The sequence below is a fragment of the Danio rerio genome, chromosome 15, assembly GCF_049306965.1.
Source record: "Danio rerio strain Tuebingen ecotype United States chromosome 15, GRCz12tu, whole genome shotgun sequence".
In the NCBI taxonomy this organism is placed as follows: Eukaryota; Metazoa; Chordata; class Actinopteri; order Cypriniformes; family Danionidae; genus Danio; species Danio rerio.
The window spans coordinates 2,696,964-2,723,433 of record NC_133190.1 but is presented as its reverse complement, the minus strand read 5'-3'; the positions used below and the strand labels follow the sequence as shown (position 1 = coordinate 2,723,433).

General features: G+C 38.6%; 3 protein-coding genes across 3 annotated transcripts; 2 read left to right on the top strand and 1 right to left on the bottom strand.

Annotated features, from left to right (window-relative positions):
- Positions 1-1,262: 1,262 nt before the first annotated feature.
- Positions 1,263-2,164, bottom strand: LOC100333734 (claudin-4). Its single transcript, XM_005169680.6, has one exon. The coding sequence runs from the start codon at positions 2,041-2,043 to the stop codon at positions 1,390-1,392; it is 654 nt and encodes a 217-aa protein (XP_005169737.1). The 5' UTR covers positions 2,044-2,164; the 3' UTR covers positions 1,263-1,389.
- A 16,648-nt stretch (positions 2,165-18,812) lies between these two features.
- Positions 18,813-20,663, top strand: cldna (claudin a). Its single transcript, NM_131762.2, is given in 1 exon segment — positions 18,813-20,663. A coding segment is annotated over 1 exon segment (621 nt). The 5' UTR covers positions 18,813-18,866; the 3' UTR covers positions 19,488-20,663.
- A 3,074-nt stretch (positions 20,664-23,737) lies between these two features.
- cldnf (claudin f) lies at positions 23,738-25,533 on the top strand. The gene has a single exon (NM_131766.2). The coding sequence runs from the start codon at positions 23,745-23,747 to the stop codon at positions 24,444-24,446; it is 702 nt and encodes a 233-aa protein (NP_571841.2). The 5' UTR covers positions 23,738-23,744; the 3' UTR covers positions 24,447-25,533.
- The last annotated feature ends 937 nt before the right edge of the window (positions 25,534-26,470 follow it).

Here is a 26,470-nt window from a genome sequence, read left to right as displayed (position 1 = left end):
CAATTAGGTTGTCCCAAAAAACCCTTAAGTATTGTGTTGATTCAGCTCAATTAAAACAAGTAGTTTGAACAAACAGCACATGAAACAGTTTTGGGTGTAAAACAAATGCTGGATTCAACACAATTCCTTTATGCTGTCTAATTAGCTAAATTTTATTTTATTTTTTACAAAATTTAAGTGGATTGAACATAAAACAGTTAAGTTGTCCCCCCAAAAAAACCTTAAGAATTGTGTTGTCTCAACTCATTTCAAATTAAAGTAGTTTAAAAGATCAGCAAAATAAATGTTTGTCCTCTTAAACCACACACACACACACACACACACACACACACACACACACACACACACACACACATACACACACACACACACACACACACACACACACACACACACAAACACACACACACAAACACACAAACACAATAATACAAAATCAAGCATCAGTCATTGATTTGTTCTTGACATTTACTGTAAAAAAAATTCCTCCATGTTGTCTAACTAACATTAACTGAACTGTTTTTACAAAATTTAAGTGGATTGAACATAAAACAATTAGGTTGTCCCAAAAAAACCTTAAGTATTGTGTTGATTCAGCTCAATTTAAACAAGTAGTTTGAACAAACAGCACATGAAACAGTTTTGGGTGTAAAACAAATGCTGGATTCAACACAATTCCTTTATGCTGTCTAATTAGCTAAATTTTATTTTATTTTTTTACAAAATTTAAGTGGATTGAACATAAAACAATTAAGTTGTCCCCCCCAAAAACCTTAAGAATTGTGTTGTCTCAGCTCATTTCAAATTAAAGTAGTTTAAAAGATTAGCAAAATAAATGTTTGTCCTCTTAAACCACACACACACACACACACACACACACACACACACACACACACACACACGCACACACACACACACACACAAACACAATAATACAAAATCAAGCATCAGTCATTGATTTGTTCTTGACATTTACTGTTAAACAAAAATTCAAGTGGAGGGAACATAAAACAATTAAGTTGTCCCCAAAAACCTCAAGAATTTAGTTGTTTCAGCTCATTTTAAATAAGTTTTGAGTGTGTACAACAAATTGTTATTTTAAATCACATAAACACACACACACACACACACAATAATGCAAACAATAACACTAATATCCGCAGTATTCTTAACAAGCATCAGTCACTGATCCGTTTTTGACATTCACTGTAAAAAAAAAAAAAAGCTGGGTTCCACACAGTTTCTTCATGTTGTCCCAACACAAATCGATTAAGTCAACTTCATTGTTTTTACAAATTTAAGTGGATTGAACATCAAACAATTAGGTTGTCCCATAAAAACCTTCAGAATTGCAAGTAGTTTAAAGTCTGTCTGAGAGATTCATACTCCTCAAACATAGTCTTTCCTATCATATCCGTTGACAGAGAGGGATTTGACCCCAGAGTACTCCACCCTTGACGGCGCAGCATTTCCGCGCGCTTTCGAAGAGCACGAACACGTCAAAATTGCTCCGCCAAGTATCAGCAGACATGACGCACCCCATCCGAAATACAGCGAGTTCCCAAACTCCCTCTTCTGCTTATCTTCCATTAGCGGGTTGTGGAAATCCATAACGATGCCATTGGCTGTCCAGCAGACGGCAACTAACAGTAGTAGCCCACACAAAATAAACGTGCCCCCGGCTGCCATTATTATACGCGGTTTGCTTGCTGGATCTGACGTACAGTTAGTGCACTTCGCTCCAGCCACGGACATCGCTATACCCACCACACCGAGCAGTGTACTTACAACGGTAAGCGCGCGGGCAGCCTGCAAGTCATCTGGAAGTCCAAGCATGGAGTCGTACACCCTGCAATGCATCTGTCCCGTGCTTTGCACCACGCAGCTCATCCACAAACCTTCCCAAACGATCTGCGTGATGACTATGTTCTGGCCTATATATGCAGCCACTCTCCACATGGGCAAACAGCAGGCGACCATAACCCCGAGCCAGCCGGCCACGGTCAGGATCATCCCCAATATCTCCAAACCGGCTGAAGCCATGGTGCTGTTTAAGTAGCGTCCTGGAGATTAGCTGTGCAAGCCGTTCTCAGGCTTTCTTTGAATGAGCGAATGGTGAAAGGGAAAGGGAGAGGGATTCTTCTTTAAATGAAGGAACGGGGAGAGGGAGATACAGTTTCTAGCTTCTTTATACTGCTAAGAGAACCGGGAAGGTGGAGTCTTGAATGGCATCATGTTGTAGTCTGAGACTTTTCAGCATTGGTGAAGCCTACATAAGCTTCAGTCTTGGGAGAGGACTTTATTTTGAACTGTTTCTATTAAAATACTGCATATCTAGGCTTTTAAATGCATCATTTTCATATTTAATGATATGAAACATTGGTAATAATCAAAGGATACCAACATGTCTGTCATATTAGCTTAAAGAAGTTTTAAATTAATGGATAGTTCACCCACAAATTAACATTTACCCACGGTTTACACACACTCAAGTGTTTCCAAACCTTTATCAGTAGAGATAATGAAGATATTGTGAAGGAAGCTGAAAAACTGTGACTTCCACAGTAGGACAAACCAATGCTATGAAGGTCAATGGTTACAGGTTTTGGGCATTCTTCAAAGTGTCATCTTTCATATTCAATGGAAGGAAGAAATGTAAACAGGTTTGTTTGTGAAATGATTGATGATTTGTAGTGAATTATTCCTTTATTATTAATATTGACGCCTAAGAATATATGGACTGACTTGTAAGTTAAACAGCACTAAAATAACACGTCTTTCTATTCAAATACTGCACATCTAGGATAATAAATGTATGATTTTTATATTTAATGATATTAAACACTGATAATAATCAAAGGATGCCAACATGTCTGTCATATTAGCTTAAAGAAGTTCGAAATTAATGGATAGTTCACCCACATATTAACATTTACCCACGGTTTACACACACTCAAGTGTTTCCAAACCTTTATCAGTAGAGATAATGAAGATATTTTGAAGGAAGCTGAAAAACTGACTTGCACAGTAGGACAAACCAATGCTATGAAGGTCAATGGTTAAAGGTTTTGGGCATTCTTCAAAGTGTCATCTTTCATGTTCAATGGAAGGAAGAAATGTAAACAGGTTTGTTTGTCAAGTGATTGATGATCTGTAGTGAATTATTCCTTTATTATTAATATTGACGCCTAAGAATATATGGACTGACTTGTAAGTTAAACAGCACTAAAATAAAATTCCTTTCCATTCAAATACTGCACATATAGAATATTAAATGTATGATTTTTATGTGTAATGATATGAAACACTGGTAATAATCAAAGGATGTCACAATGTCTGTCATATTAGCTTAAAGAAGTTCGAAATTAATGGATAGTTCACACACAAATTAACATTTACCCACGGTTTACACACACTCAAGTGTTTCCAAACCTTTATTAGTAGAGATAATGAAGATATTGTGAAGGAAGCTGAAAAACTGTGACTTCCACAGTAGGACAAACCAATGCTATGAAGGTCAATGGTTACAGGTTTTGGGCATTCTTCAAAGTGTCATCTTTCAGGTTTAATTGAAGGAAGAAATGTAAACAGGTTTGTTTGTCAAGTGATTGATGATCTGTAGTGAATTATTCCTTTATTATTAATATTGACGCCTAAGAATATATGGACTGACTTGTAAGTTAAACAGCACTAAAATAACACGTCTTTCTATTCAAATACTGCACATCTAGGATAATAAATGTATGATTTTTATATTTATTGATATTAAACACTGATAATAATCAAAGGATGCCAACATGTCTGTCATATTAGCTTAAAGAAGTTTGAAATTAATGGATAGTTCACCCACATATTAACATTTACCCACGGTTTACACACACTCAAGTGTTTCCAAACCTTTATTAGAGATAATTAAGATATTTTGAAGGAAGCTGAAAAACTGTGACTTCCACAGTAGGACAAACCAATGCTATGAAGGTCAATGGTTACAGGTTTTGGGCATTCTTCAAAGTGTCATCTTTCATATTCAATGGAAGGAAGAAATGTAAACAGGTTTGTTTGTCAAGTGATTGACGATCTGAGGTGAATTATTCCTTTATTATTAATATTGACGCCTAAAAATATATGGACTGACTTGTAAGTTAAACAGCACTAAAATAACACGTCTTTCTTCGTTACTTGTTTGCCTCCCTGTAATCATATAGTTCGGGTTTCAGATCGGTTGTTCTTTCAGCACATCCTGCCTGGCGTTATATTAAAGTATACATTCTTGCCTGACATTACAATTATACTAATGGCTTATGAGTCCAATGTCTCCTGATAACCTTGAGGTGGAACTGCTGAATCACTCCTCTTTGAGAGGGGACAAGTCATGTCTTTGTCTTCAGGAGCGCTGGCCGCTTGCATGAAAGCCCTTTAGTAATTTGACTTGAGGTATCCCTGAAGGCAGAAAAATCCCTGAGGGAAGGGATTGTATTAAGAGCTTTTCAACAAAGTTTGTAAATGTCACCGCTAGCAAAGTGATTTTCACTAATCATTTCGCTGTAGTGTCTGGAAACAAGACTTTGTAGCTATGGATCATTTAATTAAGAAGGAATACCCAAGGACAGCCATAAGTTCCTTTAAGTTGACCCTTAGATCATTTTCTTGCAACCAGAGGTCGCGTTAGACTTTCTCATTGTCCGTCATTTTGACGGAGAGGGTTGTAAAAATTCCGTCATAACCTTTTATTGACCGTCAATTAATTTGCATATTTTCTAATCGTTTTTTCATTCATATTTTAATAATGAAGTTGCACGACGTGCATATAGGCTAAATTATTTATTTATTTATTTATTTATTTGACAAATTAACAAAAACTCCTATCTGCCTTAACTCATATCTTCTTTCTGCGTCGACCTGAACTGGGTGCTCGTCTGTGCGTAATCAAACGCATCAATTAAGGGAGACTGTCTTTGGCTCGGAAAGTCGACTTCTCGCAACCAAAGATCGGATTTACTAGCGCCACTTCTGCCAGCTTTTTTAAGTTAGGAAACATTTCTTCTAAGGCTGTGTTCAGAAAGTTTGCTGGATTCTCTGAATGTGGGATTTCCGATCCTGCGAGCACTTGTTTCACCGGGAAAAAATACTACAGCACTCGCTCCTTCTGTCCGGTAGTGCTCACAACCAGGGCCGGAGCTAGCTGAACTGCCACTCTAGGCAGAGGGCGATCATGCCGCCCTCAATCCCAATGTGAAAACGAAAGTGACCGGTTATGAAAATTAAGTGAGGTGTCGCGGACCTCTTTTCCAGCGCACTATGCACGGATATAACTGAGGACACGCGGGTGCTGAGGGAGGGAGGTGTCGCGGACACTGCGCTCACTATTGGTCGCCTAGGTCGCTCTATGGACACGCCGGCCCTGCTCACAACACACCCTAGAGAGCAAAATACACTTGTGCCAGTTCCGGCTAGATTCTCGCCTGCTGAAGACTCCGGCTGCTGTACTCGGGCCAGATGCCTGTGGACTCACTGCCCGGTTCCGGCCCGTGTCTGTCAGGTCAGATGCGGCAGCCATTCGCGAGCTGATGCTGCCGCATCCGAGCCAGAATCGGTTCGCGAGTAATGGGTGCTGCGGCCCGGAGCTGGCGCGACTCAGTCTTCATATATACCTTCATATCAACCTTTTGGTATTACATCGTTACCATTTAATTTATATGACAGCAAACTCAGGCTATAATGTAAACACAAAGTGTAGGCACTGCGTTTAACCTTTGAATAAAATGCAAAGAGCATGTCCCATAACAAAAATAATCAAACAAAGGATAAAATACATAATAATAAACGTATATTGATTGCAAGAAACAAATAATACTAAAAATGAATAAATTATTTAGTAGTGCACAAGAGCATCAATATAAAAACAATAAACCTGACCTTGCTAGCTGCTGCTTGATTGGATCGTATTTTTGTCTGTTCTTCATCGACTACTGCATCACGTCCCCTTTTTTTACCTTTATTATTAATATCACAACTATTTGGCCGTTTAAAGAATCTTCTCACACTCAGCTGCTGTGACATTTTTGCAACTGTACGCAGCGGTGACAAAGAGGAGACAAAACAACGGCAATCGCCATCAGCTGGACAGGAGTGGGAATTACAGTTAGCAACAAATTACAATAGATCACCCTCAGGATAACCCGTCAAAATGACGGATCACTTTCAGATTTTTCCGTCACTGCTAAAAAAAAATCTGTCAATGACGGAAAATATTCGGTTAACGCGCCCTCTGCTTGCAACCCAAGTTTGGCCGAAGGCACTCTTAATCTAATAACTAAGGCTGCATTTACACTGATCTTGATGGTCAATTCCGATGTTGTGACTGTATGCGATTTTTTTTGATGACCTGCTTACATCGTCTTTTAAAAGTGACGTATCCGATCATATGCATTTACAGAGCTCACGGCAAAGGCGCAATGACCAGGAACAAAAGAGCGGGCGCTGACTAACAGCTGATAATTAAAGGGTGCTCTCTATTCATGTATGTAATCTGTTTGCAGCTTTTGACAAGCTGTTCTACTATAGTTTATGACAGAAAGCTTCTCATTTGTTCATCTTCTTTTGATATACTGGCTTTTTTAAACCTTTAGGCATATTAACGTTATGTCCATGGCGTGATTTATGCACGTGATGTATGTACGTGGCGGACATTGCACTCTCTCGCTCTCGTTAACATGCTTAAATACCTGTGTTACAGTATATGACAATATAAAAGCTGTTTAAGTCCGGTGACACAGTGGCGCAGTAGGTAGTGCTGTCACCTCATAGCAAGAAGGTCGCTGGTTTGAGCCTTGACTGGGTCAGTTGGTGTTTCTGTGAGGGGTTTGCATGTTCTCCCAGCGTTGGTGTGGGTTTCCTCCGGACAAAGACATGCGGTAGAGGTGAATTGGATACAGGCTAAATTGTCCGTAGTGTATGAGAGTGTATGGATGTTTTCCAGAGATGGGTTGCAGCTGGAAGGGCATCCGCTGTGTGGAACACGTGCTGGATAAGTTGGTGGTTCATTCCGCTGTGGCAACCCCAGATTAATAAAGGAACAAAGCCAAAAAGAAAATGAATGACTGAATGAATGTCCTCGTGTATGAGATTTAAGGTTTGGGAGTCTGTTGTGAAATGAAAGTGTCAGACTTGACGTCATTCGCTATGGTTTTTAATGGCGGCTTACATTGACAGGTGAAAATTCGATCTACCTGCTTACACTGCAGACACGAGACACAGATCTGATTCATATCGGATAAATTTCCACATATGAACAAGGCCTGAATCTGATTTGAGTAAATCTGAATCCATGTGATTTGTTCCTGCTTACAGGTACACGGGCCATATCCGATCTGTACCACATGGGAGAAACAAATCGGAATTGAGTCACTTGAACAGCGCAGTGTAAATGCGGCCAAAAAGATTCAAGGGACAGTTCTTTTGAAAGTGAGAATTATAACATAGGCTGATTGGGAATGCGTGCCCAGGTTACGTTTTTGGGAACCTGCAAACACGTGACTCGGCTCGACAGAAGTTTGCCTACAGTTTCTGGCTAACATAAACTCTCATTCTAAAAATGCTGCCCTTCGTGTTTCTGTAACCTTCCCCAGCCTTGTGCCTCATGACAATCCTGTCTCTGAGGTCTACAGACAATTCCTTTGTCTTCATGATTGGTTTGTGCTTTGACATGCACTGTCAACCCTGGGCCCTAATATAGACAGGTGTATGCCTTATCAAATCATGTCTATTCAGCTGAATTGAGCACAGGTGAACTCCAATGAAGCTGCTGAAACATCTCAAGATTGATCAGAAAATTGATTACAAAAATTCTTTTCCACATAGTCAATATGGGATATTAAAAGTTGAATGTTGAGGAAATAATTGTATTTAATCGGTTTTGGAATAAGGCTGTAACATAAAACAATGTGGAAAAAGTGAAGCGCTTTGAATACTTTCCAGATGCACTGTACTTTATCCCTAACATAACATTCAAAACCATCTGAGCTTCAAGAGTGCAGGGTACTGAAAGTAGATACGGTGAACAATACAGGGTAATTTTATAAAGCACCAACCGAACTGACTTTTTTTTTTAGGGCCTACTCACACTATGCCATCCGTACCGTGCCCAGGCCCGTTTCCTAGATCATTGGAGAAGTGTGAGTGCGCTGAATCGGGCTCAAGCACGGTTCACTTGGCCGGCCCTGGCCCAGTTGGAGGAGGTGGGCCTGAGTGCGGTTCACTTGGGCTTTGGCGCGGTACGCTTGAGTGCAAAACGCGCCAAAGCCCGAAACTGAAAGCTAGACGTGACTTTTAAGGGACTTTTTCATATGGATTTATTAATCAATCTTACTGTTCAATGAACGTAAACTGCCCTAGATTATTACAGACGCAAACCCCTCACTGCACCACAGCTGCACCTTCAGCAGACCTCCTCATTCCTGCAGCACGAGGGCTTTATGATTGTTTATGAGCGCCAAAAGTGGCGGATCTGTTCGGCGAAATATCTGACTGCGTGTCCCCGCATCCCTAAGGACTGTTTGGTGAAATATCTGGCTGCATGTCACCACATATCAAACGACTGAAACGATATAACTAGAGAAATCTCCACTGTGCTGAGCGAGAGCGCTCACCGAACAGCGAAGCATCGATGACGCAAGTGTGCCCAGGCCCGATTGTAGTGTGAGTGCGGGCCGTCAGGGGAGACGGGAGGGGGGACAAGCGTGCTTTGGCCCGGTTTGAGGCAACTGTACATTGTGTGAGTACAGCCTTAAAGTAAACACCGGCTTTTGTAGCAGTCATCTATAACTGTAACATACACCAATAACAGTTCAGCAAAAAAAACAAGTGAAGACAAGTGATACATGTCTTCTCCAGAATACAGTGTGTTATATTTACAATATTCCAGTAAGATCAACACAGTAGGGGACATTTTTAAAGAACGGGCATGCTGTGACTTGGGAAACTGTCAAATGTACAATTTGGGAGTGTGAACCTGTTCTGCTGTAGTTTCTCATGATCAGAACAGGTTGTTTCGCCTTCCGGCAAATTGAAGACAGGTACCGTATATGCCTACATGTTTTCCAGCAACAGGTGCAAAGGTTATATTAGCGTTAGCATTTGGATTTTTGGATATTTATTTGTAATGACTATTTTTTTATTTTTAATATAATGTTGTGATTTTCTTTTTAATATTATATTACTAATTCGCTTTTTTTTTGTTTCAAATTAATTTATTTGTCAAGGTAACATTTCAGGAGGTATGAACTGTAGAGGTTTTGAAGAGATTACAAAATACATGACATAACTCTTTATACATATCTGTAAAACTTGGAAAACATGGCTATGTAGTTTCCAGCTGAAACAAACACTAAATTCAGTTCATTCAATTTTATTGTGTTTTTTATCTAAATTTTATTATAGATTTTTTATTTTATTATTGTTTTTCCTGTTGTGCATTTTCCTTTGTTGTTCATTCTTAGGACGGTGGGTTGAAAATTAAATATTCGTTTTTACATACAGTACACTACCTGACAAAAGTCTTGTTGCCTATCCAAGTTTAAGGAACAACAAATAATAACGTGACTTCTAGTTGATCATTTAGTATCAGAAGGGGCTTATATGAAAGGCAAAGGCCTCTAGATTACGCTTATTTCACCAAAATAAAATATGATCATGCCTTGATTTTGACTGATTTGATTAGGACAGTGCGGTCTGACTCTGCTTAGACAAAAGTCTCATCACAGAACAGAAATAATGTCCAGTATAGAATATAAAGTCCTGCTGCAGTGGAGACAGAATGAATATTGTGTCTGACTCCATCATGAGCTTGGAGGACTGCATCCATACATCTCTGACATGACTCAAATCACTGATTAATAAAGTCATCTGGAATGGCAAAGGAAGCGTTCCTGCAGGACTCCCAGAGCTCATCAAGATTCTTTGGATTCATCTTCAACGCCTCCTCCATCTTACCCCAGACATACTCAATAATGTTCATATCTGGTGACTGGGCTGGCCAATTCTGCAATTCAACAGATGATTCATCAGAAAAATCTACCTTCTGCCACGTTTCCAAATGATCAACTAGAAGTCAAGTTATTATTTGTTGCTCTTACCACTGGGATCCACGACAAGACTTTTGTCAGGTAGTATATATGAAATAAAAAGAGTCCACTGCAAAAAATGCTGTTTGTTCTTAGAGTTTTTGTCTTGTTTCTAGCAAAATAATCTTGTTTTTCATTTTGCTTACCCTGTTGGCAGATTATTTTGTTTGTTTTTAAGGACAAACTCACTTCATTTTGTCATATTATTTCTTAAAACAAGACAATAGTTTTTGCTGGTCTAGAAAATGCTTCTTGATTGAGATTTTTAAAATATATTTGGACTAGAAACAAGACGAAAATCTAAGGAAAAGCGTTTTGTAAGTTTTTATGGATTGTTATTGTGAAATAATCTCATATAACATGTTTTTTAAGTATGCAAAGAAACGAACACAACTGAGAGCTTTGAATGAAATCATAATATCATGTCTTTGTTCTTTATTTCTCTCAGTCAAAGTCTGGGCTGGGTGAGGCAGTGGCGCAGTAGGTAGTGCTGTTGCCTGACAGCAAGAAGGCCGCTGGGTTGCAGGTTTGAACCTCGGCTCAGTTGACGTTTCTGTGTGGAGTTTGCATGTTCTCCCTGCCTTTGTGTGGGTTTCCTCCAGATGCTCTGGTTTCCCCCAAAGACATGCGGTACAGGTGAATTGGGTAAATTGTCCGTAGTGTGTGAGTGGATGTTTCCCAGAGATGGATTGTTGCTGGAAGGGCATCCGCTGCGTAAAAACTTGCTGGATAAGTTGGCGGTTCATTCCGCTGTGGCGACCCCGGATGAAAAAATAACACATTTTATGACAAGATCTGGTGTATTTATCACAAATAAATTGACTTCTCGCCAACATTTGCATTTGTAATTAATTCTATTCCCTAAAATCTTCTTAAAAGTCTAAGAAAGCAGACTACAGTTCTCCCCACCACACCAAACCCCCCACCACGGGGGAAAAGAATGTTAATTGTTTAGAAACTCTGCAGTCTTTAATTACATGGTTGGGTCAAGCATCAAGAGTTGTCAGTGTCGTGTGATCTTTCTTGATCGTTTGAAATCACTCTTGACTCATCAGTCTTTTTCATCCTTCTAGATCGCTATCACTGGCTGGGTCATCCATAGAAACTCAGTGTACCATCCCAATACCCTGAGGTCGATAGGGCTGTCACCTGGGAGAAAGATGTTTATTAAGGGAACAGTTTAATTTTACAGCTCCTCCAAAGGTAAACTGTTGAGTTTTACCATTTTTAATGCATTCAGTCAATCACTGCAACTCTTTTAGCTTAGCTTAGCATAGATCATTAAATCAGATTGGACCATTAGCATCTTGATAAAAGTTTTTTTTTTTAATTGGAGACTTTTCAGCCGGACTATGGTATTTTTGAATTTGCTAATATAATATTCCCAGTGCTGGGTCCATACACAATCATTCACACACTCAGACAATACGGCCAATTTAGCCTCTTTAATTCACCTATACCACATGTTTTTGGACTGTGGGGGAAACCGGAGCACCCGGAGGAAATCAACGCCAACACAGGGAGAACATGCAAATGCCAACTGACCCAGCCGGGACGCAAACCAGCGACCTTCTTGCTGTGAGGCGACAGTGCTAACCACTGAGCCACCGTGTCGCTGCATATAGTTCAGTTATTGCCCAGCAGACACACAAGATGTCATAAGAAGCTAATATTAGGTTAGATTTAGGCTTTAGAAATTCAATGTCTTACCAGCGTCTTGAGACAATGTTATTTTGATGTACAATAATGACTTCAAATGACGTTGATTTTAGGTTGTTAGAAAGAGACCAAAATCCAACATCAAGCCAACATCTTAAACAAACATCATATTGACGTCACATACTGACATTTATTAGTCAGGTATGGCAACTAAAATCCAACATCTGCTAGACGTCATAGTGGTAACGTCCAAACAACGTCGAGCTGTAACATCATTAGACGTTGATATTTGGTTGATTTTAGGTTGGACGTTTTCTAATACCCATAGATAGGAAATAATACAGTAGTGACTGCAGGTTGAAGGAAAGTAGTGGAGTAAAAGTACAGATACAGCACTAAAAATGTACTCAAGGGAAAGTAGAAGTAAACATTTTAAAAACTACTTAGTAAACTACAATTTCTGAGAAAAACTACTCAATTACATTAATTTGAGTATTTGTAATTAGTTACTTTACACCACTGGAAATGGTCTAATCTGTTTCAATGATCTATGCTAAGCTAAGCTAAAAGTGCTCCCGTCAGACCCAGAATGATTTAAAAATGTTAACCCATAACTGTCAAGTTTTTCCCGGGATTCTCACGTATTTTACAATTCTATCCCGCTATCGTCCCGTAAATGTATTTTCCCGTATTTCTCCCGTATTTTCAGTCTTTCTCTGAAGGGTGGCAATAAACATTAAAGCAGTGTTGGGCAAGCTACTTGAAAAATGTAGTGAGCCAAGCTATTAGCTACACTACTTAAAATGTAGCTTAACTACACTAAAAGCTACCCCCTGGGAAATGTAGCAAGCTAAGCTAAAAGCTACAAGGCAAAAGTAGCTTAGCTACATCCAAGCTATTTTTGCAAACTTTGTTTTGAAATCGAAGCAACTTAAATCCAACTCAATCATATCTTAGTGATCAATAAAACTGTATATATATAATATATATATATATAACTGTATATATATATATATATATATATATATATATATATATATAAACAAGTTATTGCATCTTAACATGTACTTCTCGAGGTATGGTCACGAGGAATCCTGCCTCAGAAATAACTCCTCTCCCTCAGTCATCTTTCCATCAAACAAGTTTCGGTTGGCGACATCGCCAACCAGAGGTGGCAGTAACGCACCAAAAAGTTTGTTGTCGAACATCGTAAAACAGGAAGAAGAAGAATTCCTCATTCTAGCCATCATATGGATTTACTATCACCGACACCGGCCTCACAGCTCCGTGAATGTCGTTGCCATCACTTATTGATCCGCGATCTGAAAATGTAGCTTGTGTGGACACTACTGCGCTCCTTGACTAATAAAATAGCTTCGCTACTGAAAAGCTATTTGATTTAGAAAGTAGCGACGCTACCGCCAAGCTACTGTAGTTAAGCTAGTAGCTTCACTACTTGTAGCGACGCTACTGCCCAACACTGCATTAAAGAGACAATCCTCCCCATACGCAACCCATCCCGCCGAACCACCAGGGGACGCCCCTTGCTCTTAAACGTGAGTCTGTTCTGAGCTTTCTTTTTATTTATTATTTATTTATAATAAATATAAAAACGGTGGAATTTCCTTCCATTTCAATACAGGTGCCATCACAATTTCCGTCTTTCGGATGAGACGTTTAACCGAGGTCCTGACTCTCTCTGGTCATTAAAAATCCCATGGCACTTCTCGTGAAAGAGCAGGGGTGTAACCCTGGTGTCCTGGCCAAAGTCCCTCAATCAGCCCTTACGATCATGACCTCCCAATCATCCCCTTCCACCGAATTGGCTCTATCACTGTCTTTCTACTCCACCAATAGCTGGTGTGTGGTGAGCGCACTGGCGCCGTTGTCCTGTGGCTGCCGTCGCATCATCCAAGTGGATGCTGCACACTGGTGGTGGTGTGGAGAGACCCCCCCTCATGATTGTGAAGTGCTTTGGGTGTATGGCCATACACAGTAAATGCGCTATATAAATACACATTACATTACATTACATCACCCATAGTGGTGCGTGACTGTCAGCTGATACACTCCATTGTGATAAATACACGCTGTTTCCCAAACGGATTCTGTACATGCGATTTGAAGCGAAGCGAAAGTCTGATTTTTGTGTTTGAAAAGAAATACACATTTTATTAATAATAATAACATCTAAAGATTTTGATCTTGGTGGGGTTGCTCTTTAAACAACTAATTTTGTCCTAAAAGAGCACAAAGTGTTAGGAAAGCAGTCAAAAGCTTTCATTACAACGTTAGATTGTGCATTTCTTAAGTGACACCTCTGTTAATGTAATACCTTATTATGGTGGGCATATCCCTTATTTTCACATCCCAATGTTGACAGGTATGTTAATCTGAACTACTTAACACCAGGGGCCTCATGTATCAACGCTGTGTACGCACAAAAACTTTGCGTACGCCAGGTTTCACGCTCAGAATCGCTCACGTTTGGATGTACTAACAATGAACTGAACGTGGGAATGTGCGCAGCTCCACGCCAGCTTCATGGCTGGCGTACGCACATTTTTTTGTGCGTGTCTGTTTTATTTCCATTGGCGACTCCTAGAGGCAGTTGTGTTAAATTGCTCTCTACAAAGTGTCTGAGCCTTGCAATGGCAGCTGTATGAGACAGGTTCATCTAGCAGGTATATAAGGTTTCCATACCATACAGTTGACCAGCTAAACATTAAAGCGCAATTTGCAGTGGTCGCCTGTTTTCCCATTGTAATGGGAGCGATCTACTGCACGCACATTGCTATAAAGACACTATCTGAAGATGAATTTGCATGCGTGAATCAGAAACATTTCCATTCAATGAATGTGCAAATAAAATATGATGCACAGACTTATTAAAGATTCCTACTTGTCTTTCTCGTGATAAATAGTAGGCAAAATCTGATGTGTAGCGGGGGAAAAAAGAAGAATGACTTTATCAGACGCTGGATTCGAACAGAGTTCATGCTCAAATTTGTCAAAACATGTTATTATGTGTTTTACGAGCTGCGCCACTGAGACTGTTAAGAGTACTATAACATTTTACACCTATAAATCACACTTTTTCTTTTTTTATTCACTCAGTGTGATGTTCAGACCCAACTGTGTTAACCGCATCAGCTAAACTCTCCCACTCTATTTTTTTCTTTTGTTATTAAGTCAAACTTGCAAATAACACCGCTTTTCTCCGGTCTACCTCGGAAAGCAGCACCTCCAATTCACATTCTGTTCAAAGTTTCTCTTCTCGCTTGCTTTTGCCGTTGCTTTTTCGTTGGGTTTTGCCATTAGCATAGTCATTAGCATATTCATACGGGGGCGGAGGCAGGGAGGGGTTTTGCGCTCGTGCATGTTGCGCTCAGTTTCACGTTCATTCGGATGTACAAAAGAATATGCGTGAGATTCGGCGTACGCAGTGTTTCGTACATCTGATTTTTTTTCTGCGTACGCACATTTACAGCTTTGTGCGTACGCAATGTTTTAGTAAGATTTCCACGCAAGTCTTCGTACATGAGGCCCCAGGAGAGCTATAAAATGAGCCTGTTTTTAAAAACTCTGTTTCTTTAACCCATAAAAGTGGAATTTAACACACTACCACATTGTTTTATAATTACATCAATCTAATGTTAATATCTCAAGACACTGATGATTTTATATCCCAGAGATGGGTTGCGGCTGGAGGGCATCCGCTGCGTAAAAATAAGTTGGCGGTTCATTCCGCTGTGTCAACCCCGGATTATTAAAGGGACTAAGCCGACAAGAAAATAAATGAATGAACTGTTGATTTTACTTCAATTCTCTTTAGACAGCATTTAAAAAGCTAATAGTATGAGCTGTGCAGTGTTTTTGTCGTGTATTTTTTTTCCCCTAAAACCAGACCAGCCAGTTCCCTGCATAATTAAACTTTTTTTTTTTTTTTTGACGGAGCCTAAATGTTTCTAAGAGTATTCTCCTAAACATGAAGGAAGATCAAACCCATGCGTCTAGATAGGACTAACAAAATTACATTTAAATTAAAAGCAATTAAAAGTACTTAAAGGGTGTTGTTGGATGTTACGCAAGATGTGATTCATTATTGTCTTACCTTCAGTACATTAAAGGTGATTATGACGGCATTATGAAGCTTTTATTACAGGTTTTTAAAAATACATATTAAATTATTTGGGTGGCACAGTGGTTAGTACTGTCACCTCAAAGCAAGAAGGTCGCTGCTTTGAGTCCTGGCTGCACCAGTTGGCATATCTGTGTGGAGTTTGCATGTTCTGTTGGTGTGGGTTTCCTCAGGGTGCTCCGGTTTCCCCCACAGTCCAAACATATACACTATTGAATAAACTGAATTGGCCGTAGTTTATGAGTGTGAATGAGTGGGTGTTTCCCAATAATGGGTTGCAGCTGGAAGGGCATCCGCTGTGTAAAACATATGCTGGATAAGTTGGCGGTTCATTCCACTGTGGTAACCCCTGATAAATAAATGGACTAAGCTAAAGGAAAAATTATTTTATAGGTTTGGACTGAAATGTTTGGTACTACCTCCATAATATAATATTTGGATAGCCATCTTTCCTCAGTTTCTTAATTGCAGACATTCCTTACCTGTGTGCATGTGTGTGTGTGCGCATGTGTGTGGAACAGTATCCTCTTTCCCCTTGCCATGGACATTTTAATGAGCTGCTGTGTAAAATAAAGCCATTATTGTGCTTTTGGCCACCAAACAGAGCTTTCTTTCTTTTATGAAACAATCCGTATCCCTTACTCCTAACTCTGTCCCTCTTCTGCTTTTTTCTACACAGCTCACACCTGAGACCGGTTTCCATTCCTTCGCCATGTCTTCTAATGTCTCTTTCTAATGTCTTTTCCCTGAAAACACTCGGACACTGAGCAGTGAACAGCTCGTTTAACTGTATAGTGGTGCAGTGGACATCTTACTCTGGACACTGGAAAGCAGGTCAGCATTTACCGCATCTTTTTTCTTATATACAGTTAAAGTCAGAATTATTAGCCCCCCCCTATGATTTTTGTTTTCTTCTTTAATTATTTTCCAAATGATGTTTAACAGAGCATTTTCACAGCATGCCTGATAATATTTTTTTCTTCTGGAGAAAGTCTTATTTGTTTTATTTCGGCTAGAATGAAAGAAGCTTTTAATTTTTTAAAAGCCAGTTTAAGGTCAAAATTATTAGCCCCTTTACGCTATATTTGTTTTCGATAGTCTACAGAACAAACCTGTTATACAATAACTTGCTTTATTACTGTAACCTGCCTAGTTAACCTAATTAACCAAGTTAAGCCTTTAAATGTCACTTTAAGCTGTATAGAAGTGTCTTGAAGAATATCTAGTCAAATATTATGTGCTGTCATCATGGCAAAGGTAAAATAAATCAGTTATTAGAAATGAGTTATTAAAACTATTATGTTTAGAAATCTGTTGAAGAAATCTTTCCTCCGTTAAACAGAAATTGGGGGAAAATAATTTAGGGGGGCTAATAATTCTCACTTTAACTATATATATATATATATATATATATATATATAAATATATATAATATATAATAAAAATATAATATATATATATATATATATATATATATATATATATATATATATATATATATATATATATGCTATTTAGTTTCAAGTATTATTGACCTAGGTTTATTTAAACAACTACTTTTATTGTTGACATTTTTTAAATACAAAAAAAAAAAGTTAAGTCAATCCTGCCGAAATTATTCACATACTCCTGGCAAATTCTGACTTAAAGTTACTTTAATCCAACCTGCAAGTTTTGTTTTGACCAGAAATGACACCGGTCTTACTCAAAAGATAATAAGATGTACAAAGGGTATCATTGTGGAAACAAAAAAAGCTTTTATTTACATTTGAACAAAACTTTTACGTCAGAATTTTCCTAGGAGTGTGAATAATTTCAGGCTTGACATCTTTAAAATAACAGAAGGTGCCATTTTAAGTTAACTTTGAATGGAATGAGTGTCCAATAAGTGTTTTAAATTGTAAATATAGTTTATTTTGTGAACGTTTACTTGTTGTTTACTGTTGTTCGAGTTGTGAGGTTTTTTTTCCTCATCCACATGTTTAAAATAACAGAAGGTGCCATTTTAAGTTAACTGTGCTCAAAATGGCTAGCTAAAATGTCTGAAAATAGTTGTCACTAGGCAGTGAGGTGAAAATGTTTGTTTAGTTGTTTTTGTATTATGTAAAATCCTACCCTGCAGAAAAATCCAGCTTAAACCAGCCTAGGCTGGTTGGCTGGTTTTAGCTGGTTGACCAGCCTGGTTTTAGAGGGGTTTTGGCCATTTCCAGCCTGGTTTCCAGCCATTTCCAGCCTGATCTTAGCTGGTCAGGCTGGAAAATGACCAGCTAAATCCAGCTAAAACCAGCTTGACCAGCCTAGTTTAAGCTGGATATAGCTGGTTTTGGCTGGACTCCCAGCTTGGCTAGGCTGGTCAAGCTGGTTTTAGCTGGTCATCTCCCTGCCTGACCAGCTAAGACCAGGCTGGAAATGGCTGGAAACCAGCCTGGAAGTGGCCAAAACCCCTCTAAAACCAGCCTGGTCGACCAGCTAAAACCAGCCAACCAGCCTAGGCTGGTTTAATCTGGATTTTTCAGCAGGGTAATGTAAAAGAGTGAAAAAAAACACCTGAGTGAATCAATTAGTTGTTTTAGTTGCCATCTCGTGATTTCGGGACACCCATGTTACGCATTGTGTAATTGCATCTCGCGCTTGTTTAGTTTTCATCTATGGCTTACTCAAACACTTACTCAAGCTGAAACCACCGTTCACAAAATCTACAAATAATCCGTGACTCATAATAACGTCTTACAATTGCGAAAAAATAAAGAAATCCACCCTATAAATGTGTCAAGGCATGTCAAGACATTACAGCCAAGGGGCAAATCTAGTCGACGGTTTGAGCTGCCCCTCCTTTTTCTCCAGACCAAATATAAGGGCTCACTTTGTTCTCACGTTCACCACACCATCATCTCTACAGACCAACGAATATTTTTGCTGTCTAATACACCTGCAATTGTTCCACCATGGTATCAGCAGGGCTGCAGATGGTGGGTATAGCCCTGGCAGTGATTGGCTGGATTGGGGTTATAGTGGTTTGCATTCTCCCCATGTGGCAAGTCACTGCTTTTATCGGACAGAACATCGTCACGGCGCAGGTTACCTGGGAAGGAATTTGGATGAGTTGCGTGGTGCAGAGCACCGGACAGATGCAGTGTAAAGTCTATGACTCCATGTTGGCTCTGAGCTCAGATCTTCAAGCCGCTCGAGCTTTGTGTATCATCTCCATCCTAGTCGGTGTTGTTGGAATCCTCCTCGCGGCGGCGGGAGGAAAATGCACCACCTGCATTGAAGAAGAACGTGCCAAGGCTAAAGTCTGCGTTATTTCTGGAGCCATCTTCATCGTGGCTGGAGTTCTGTGCTTGATTCCTGTTTGCTGGACTGCTAATAATATTATACGCGACTTCTACAACCCTATGACCAACAGCGCGCAAAAGAGGGAACTCGGAGCGTCGTTGTTTATTGGCTGGGGGGCTTCGGCGCTGTTGATTATTGGCGGGTCGTTGCTTTGTGCTAATTGCCCTCCACAAGACCAGTACAAGGCAACGTACACCGCTCGATCTGGAGGAACCAAGGGGTATGTCTGAGGAACCAAAAGTACTACATTCAAGGAGGATATTGGGTTTTTTATGTGTATTGGATGCTGGACAGCTTTTGAGGTGGTGTTGTTGTTGACTATGATCGTGACCGTTATTTTATTTAAAATAACGGTCGACATATTCAAAAACTGACGGTTGTTGTTTGTTCATGCTACTTAAAATGAGCTAAAACAAGTGGAGCCAACTTAATTGTTTGATGTTCAATCCACTTAAATGTGTAAAAACTATTAAGTGATCTTAATTCATTCATTCAACTTGTTAAAATCAAATCTAATCGTTTTTTTTTTACAGTGTATGAGGCATTGTGAAATACAATGAACATGTCAGGGTGCCTGCTTTGAATGGAATAAGTGTTCAATAAGTGTTTTAAATTGTAAATATAGTTTGTTTTACTTGGTATTTACTGTTCTTCAAGTGGTCTTGTGAGTTTCTTTTTTCTCCTCATCTCAATATTTTGTGGAATGTTTTAAAACGCAACTAGGCATGGGACGATAAAGGTTTTCAAGGTATACCGCGGTTTGGAAAAGTCAAGGTTTTAAAACAATTTTTTAAACAATAAATTAAATACATTTTTAATAATTTTTAATAATGTTTTTTATTTACCTTTTTTAGGACAACAGCAGAAAAGATATCCAAAGATGCCATTTTTAATTGTAAAAAAAATCATTTTTTTAAATAAATCAAGACAGCAGATGTAAACAATCATTTATTTTAAGGATTTATCCTGAAATGTTTACTATTTCAAAATATTTCAAATGTTTCTTAAACTAAAATATATTGTGTTGAAAAGTGAAAAATGTGTTTTTTACCCAGGCATTTAAAAAGAATATTTTTAGAGCAGTAATCACAATAAGCTTTAGTCCAAGGTTATCATATTGTCAGAATCTTATACCAGCCCATGCCTACCTGTAACCACTGACATCCACAGTAGGAAAAACAAATACTATGGAAGTCAATGGTTACTAGTTTCCAGCATTCTTTAAAATATCTTCCTTTGTGTTCAACTGAAGGAAGAAACTCATGTTAAGTGATCAAGTAGGCTACATGATGACAGGATTTTCATTTTTGAGTGAATTGTTTCTTCAATTTTTCTTGTTTTTACTGAGAATCTCTTCAGAAGTGCTGAAACTGTACATGATTTTTTATTAAAGTTATCTTTGATCATATTTTGCTTCAATCCTATTTTGAAATTGTGACTGATATGCCACAGAACATTTCAAATACAAGAATTTTATCGAATAAATCCTTTAAAAACATTTATATTTTTGTTTTCCTTTTTCTTAATACACAGAAAAAGTGGACAAATCATTAATACAAATCCTCATAAAGTGTGAAGTCCTTGTTTAAAAAGCATTTTGAGCATCAAAGAAGAAAATTATTTACGATATCCCTCCTTAAAATACCACTTTGGTGTCACAAAGTCACAGAAAGTTTGAAGTCTTGTTTAGTGGGTGAATATATTGAACACTTCAGCCATCTACTGGCCATTATTGTCATAACATTGTTTATATCATTTATAAATATTAGTTATTTTCCACCAGATGGCAGCACTTTGCCCTTAATAATTCCCATATTTTCAAAGAATTACTCTAAAGTTCAAAATTTTTTACAGTAATTATATATTTATTTATGTATTGGAAATAGAGATGCTCAATAATATTTTGTATAGTCATTTACGTAACCATGCCTACACAGAAAGTCGACTTTCAAATATATGTAAAATATCCTGGAAGCATTCACTCATTCATTTCCTTTTCAGCTTAGTCCCTTAATTAATCAGGGGTTTGAACCGCCAACTTATCCAGCAATTGCTTTACGAAATGCACAGCTGCAACCCACCTCTGGGAAACACCCATACAATCTCATTCACACTACGACCAATTTAGCTTACCCAATTCACGCATATAGTGCATGTCTTTGGACTTGTGGGGGATCCTGGAAATATTATAGGTAACATTATAATAATATGAATTATAGTAAATCCTGCTTTTCTACAATGATTAGATTTAGGGATCAAGGTTTAGAATAAGGTTTGATTTGGGACTTTTCTACAATTTTGTGAAACTTGTAAGGCTAAATTAAACTGCCAAATCATACCAAAACAAGTATGTTTGCAAATTAGTTTAACTTTTCAAGTGTGTGCTAATTTAAAAGGTAAATAAATAAATAAAACCTAAAACACACAATATGTTTTGGAGGTGCTCCTAAAATTATTTACCTTATTTATTTATTTATTCTTTTTTTTATACCTGCTCCCTTGACAAGTAATTCATCATTCAGTCTTATAAAATATAACAAACATCCTTGGAGCTGAGTTGCTATGAAGCAAAGATTACATTTTTTTACTTTTATTTATTTATTGGATTTTGAAGATTTCACAGTGTGTTTATGAGAGAATACACAAAGCGATTGTTTATCCCAAATATATATATATATATATATACATTTTTTTTAATGTACTCACTATTGACTCTCCCTCAAGTGGGTTTAATTTTTTATGTTACTTCTGTTGAACACAAAATAAGAGGTTTTTGCAAAAAAAAAGTACTGGTGGATTTAACTGGTTTTGACAGCAAAGAAAATGTACCTTGTTAAAAAACCAAATAATTGTCTAAAGTGACATATTTGAAAAAACAAAGGTATTTTATTTACTAGCTAACAACCTTATCATTACATATAAAATTAAACATTATTAATCGCCACAGTGGAATGAACCGCCAACTTATCCAGCAGGTTTCACACGGCGAATGCCCTTCCAGCCACAACCCATCTCTGGGAAACATCCACACACACACTACAGACAATTTAGCCTACCCAATTCACCTGTACCGCATGTCTTTGGACTGTGGGGGAAATCGGAGCACCCTGAAGAAACCCACGCGAACGCAGGGAGAACATGCAAACTCCACATAGAAACACCAACTGAGCCGAGGCTCGAACCAGGGACCCAGCAACCTTCTTGCTGTGAGGCGACAGCACTACCTACTGCGCCACTACGTCGCCATGAAGCAAAGACAACATTTTAAAAATTGTATTTATTTATTGGATTTTGAAGATTCACAGTGTTTATTAGAGAATGCACACTTAAAGCGATTGTTCACCCCAAATATATATATATATATATATATATATATATATATATATATATATATTTTTTTTTTTTTTTTTTTTAAATGTACTCACTACTCTCCCTCAAGTAAGTTAAATTTTTTATGTTACTTCTGTTGAACACAAAATAAGAGGTTTTTGCAAAAAAAAAAGTCCTGGTTGATTTAGCTGGTTTTGACAGCAAAGAAAATTTACCTTGTTAAAAATCAAAGAATTGTCTAAAGTGACATGTTTGAAAAAAAGGTATTTTATTTACTAGCTAACAACCTTATCATTACATATAAAATTAAACATTATTAATCGCGACAGTGGAATGAACCGCCAACTTATCCAGCAAGTTTTTACACAGCGGATGCCCTTCCAGCCGCAAGCCATCTCTGGGAAACATCCACACTTAGCCTAAACCAGCCTAGGATGGTTGGCTGGTTTTAGCTGGTCAACAAGCCTGGTTTTAGAGGGGTTTTGGCCAATTCCAGACTGGTTTCCAGCCATTTTCAGCCTGGTTTTAGCTGGACAGGCTGGGAGATGACCAGCTAAAACCAGCTTGACCAGCTTAAACCAGAATGGTCAAGCTGGTTTTAGATGGTTTTAGCTGGTCACTCTCCAGCCTGACCAGCTAAGACCAGAGTGGAATTGGTTGGAAACCAGCCTGGAAGTAGCCAAAACCCCTCTAAAACCAGCCTGGAAGTAGCCAAAACCCCTCTAAAACCACCCTGGATGTAGCCAAAACCCCTCTAAAACCAGCCTGGAAGTAGCCAAAACCCCTCTAAAACCAGCCTGGAAGTGGCCAAAACCCCTCTAAAACCAGCCTGGAAGTGGCCAAAACCCCTCTAAAACCAGGCTGGTCGACCGTAGCTAAAACCAGTCAACCATCCTAGGCTGGTTTAAGCTGGATTTTTCAGCAGGGCTCTTTAAGAGTCATTCTTTTTCCGGCGGCACATTCTTTTTCAAATCTCCAGAATCTTGTTAAACAGGATTAAACACACACACAACAAACAAACACACACACACACACAAACTCCTCCCAGGGCGGATCTGCAGCTAACAGGCCATCACTTCCTGCTTGTCCTCCACACACATATGGGTTAGGATCACACCAACGGCTGCTTTTGCTTATCATCCCACAACGGCTTCAATATGGGAAGGATTGCTAAAGAAGTGGCCGGCCAGACCCTGTGCTTCATCGGTTTTGTGGGCATCTGCATCTGCTGTGGCATTCCCATGTGGCGGGTCACCACCTACATCGGCGCCAACATCGTGACAGGCCAGATCGTGTGGGACGGCCTGTGGATGAACTGCGTGATGCAGAGCACGGGACAGATGCAGTGCAAAATACAGGACTCCATCATGAACCTGACCCAGGATCTGCAGGTGGCGCGCGCACTGGTCATCATCTCCATACTGATCGGATTCATGGGCATGCTGCTGACGTTTATTGGTGGACAGTGCAGTAGCTGCCTGAAGAACGAGTCCTCCATGGCTAAAGTGCTCATTCTGGGAGGCATCCTGTGCATTGTTGCTGGAGTCCTGCTTCTGATTCCTGTGTGCTGGTCTGCGGCGTACACCATCTCCGATTATGTTAGTGTGACCACCATTCAGACGCAAAAGAGAGAGCTTGGAGCGTCTATATATGTCGGCTGGGGTGCTTCAGCGTTCCTGTTATTCGGAGGGATTATTCTGTGCACTTCTTGCCCACCCAGAGAAAATATCTACCCACAGTACCCAGGCATGTACCCGTACCAGGGACCGGTGTATGGGCATCAGTACGCTCCGAGTACAGTTTACAAACCGTATCATCCTCCTGTTGCTTATACACCTGCTCCAAGGCAATATCTTTAACACAAAGGACGGACGTCGTCTAAAGACTACTCCTGAAGATGGAAAGAATTGTGTTGAGCTGAATCAAAACAATTCTTGAGTTTTTGGGGAGACAATTTAAATGTTTTAAGCTCAATCAACCTCAATTTGTAAAGACATTTAAGTTGACTTGATCGATTTGTGTTGGGACAGCATGGAGGGATTGTGTGGAACTCAACACTTATAGCGTGTATCTGTATTTTAAAGTGATAATTCACCCAAAAATGAAGATTCTGTCATCATTTACTCACTATTTTTGTTTTTATTTCTTGTTAAGCACAGAAAGGAAGGAAACTGGAAACCTGTAACCATTGACTTCCATTGTATTTGTTGTACTCAATGGTTTCAGTCAGTCAGCATTCTTCAAAATATCTTCCTTTGTGTTCAACAGAAACTGGTAAAGGTTTGGAAACACTTGAGGGAGAATAAATAAGGCGGTAAATGTAGATTTTTGTGTGAACTGTCCCTTTAATTCAGTGTTTATCTGAATTGAATGTATTTAAAAGCAATTTTATTGAGGTCTTGTACTTCCCCAAGCTTTAAACGAAGATGATCTGGAAAAGCTAAAACTTGTTGGTCTTGTTTTTGAGATTTTCGCAGTGCTAATGAATGATGTTTGTTTCAACATGGTCATATTTGAAGGTACTATAAAGTATATTTCTTGACTGACTCTCTGAATAAATACTCTAATGCCATTAATCTGATCAAAATCAAGATCACAAAGACTTTTTACTTCCAAAAACTCTTTACTCCAACATATTTCTCAAGGAGGAACAATATAAAGACAATATCTGTTGCATATTCATCTGCTCCGTCAATATCTTTAACTCAAAGGACGGACATCTTCTAAAACTGCTCCTGAAGATGGAAAGAATTGTGTTGAGCTGAATCAAAACAATTCTTGAGTTTTTGAGGAGACAATTTAATTGTTTTAAGCTCAATCAACCTCAATTTGTAAAGACATTTAAGTTGACTTGATCGATTTGTGTTGGGACAGCATGAAGGGATTGTGCGGAACTCAACATTTACAGCGTATATCTGTATTTTAAAGTGATAATTCACCCAAAAATGACGATTCTGTCATCATTTACTCACTATTTTTGTTTCTTGTTGAACACAGAAGATGATAGTTTAAAGGAAACTATAAAGGATATTTCTTGACTGACTTTTTTAAAATAAATGCTCTAATGCCATTAATCTGACCAAAATCAAGATCACAAAGACTTTTTACTTCCAAAAACTCTTTACTCCAACATATTTCTCAAGGAGGAACAATATAAAGACAATATCTGTTGCTTACTCATCTGCTCCGTCAATATCTTTAACTCAAAGGACGGACATCTTCTAAAACTGCTCCTGAAGATGGAAAGAAAATACTCAAAAAAAGATGTTTGTTGTTTGTTCAAACTACATGTAAAAATGAGCTGAATCAACACAATTCTTATGCTTTTTGGGGACAACTTGATTGTTTTAAGCTCAATCTACTTAAATTTGAAAAGACATTTAAGTTAACTTAATTGATTTGTGTTGGGGCAACATGAAGGATTAGTGTGGAACCCAACATTTACAGCATATATCTGTACTTTAAAGAGATAATTCACCCAAAAATTAAGATTCTGTCATCATTTACTCACTGTTTTTTGTTTTTGTTTCCTCTTGAACACAATGAAAGATAGTTTAAAGGAAACTGGAAACCTGTAACCATTGACTTCCATTGTATTTGTTTTTCCTGGTTTCAGTCAGTGAGCATTCTTCAAAATATCTTCTTTTGTGTTCCACAGAAACTGCAAGGTTTGGAAACACTTGAAGGAGAGTAAATAGGAGTAAATTTAGATAACTGTGTGAACTGTCCCTTTAATTCAGTGTTTGGCTGAATTGAATGTATTTAAAGCAAGTCTATTGAGGTCATGTACTTCGCCAAGCTTTACATAGAGATGATCTCCTGTTTTCTCTACTGGAGATTTTCGCAGTGCTAATGAGTGATGTTTGTTTCAACATGGTCATAT

Bases quoted from the DNA above. Each gene is read 5' to 3' on its own strand.
- LOC100333734 (XM_005169680.6), bottom strand. From the start codon at position 2,043: ATGGCTTCAGCCGGTTTGGAGATATTGGGGATGATCCTGACCGTGGCC.
- cldnf (NM_131766.2), top strand. From the start codon at position 23,745: ATGGGAAGGATTGCTAAAGAAGTGGCCGGCCAGACCCTGTGCTTCATC.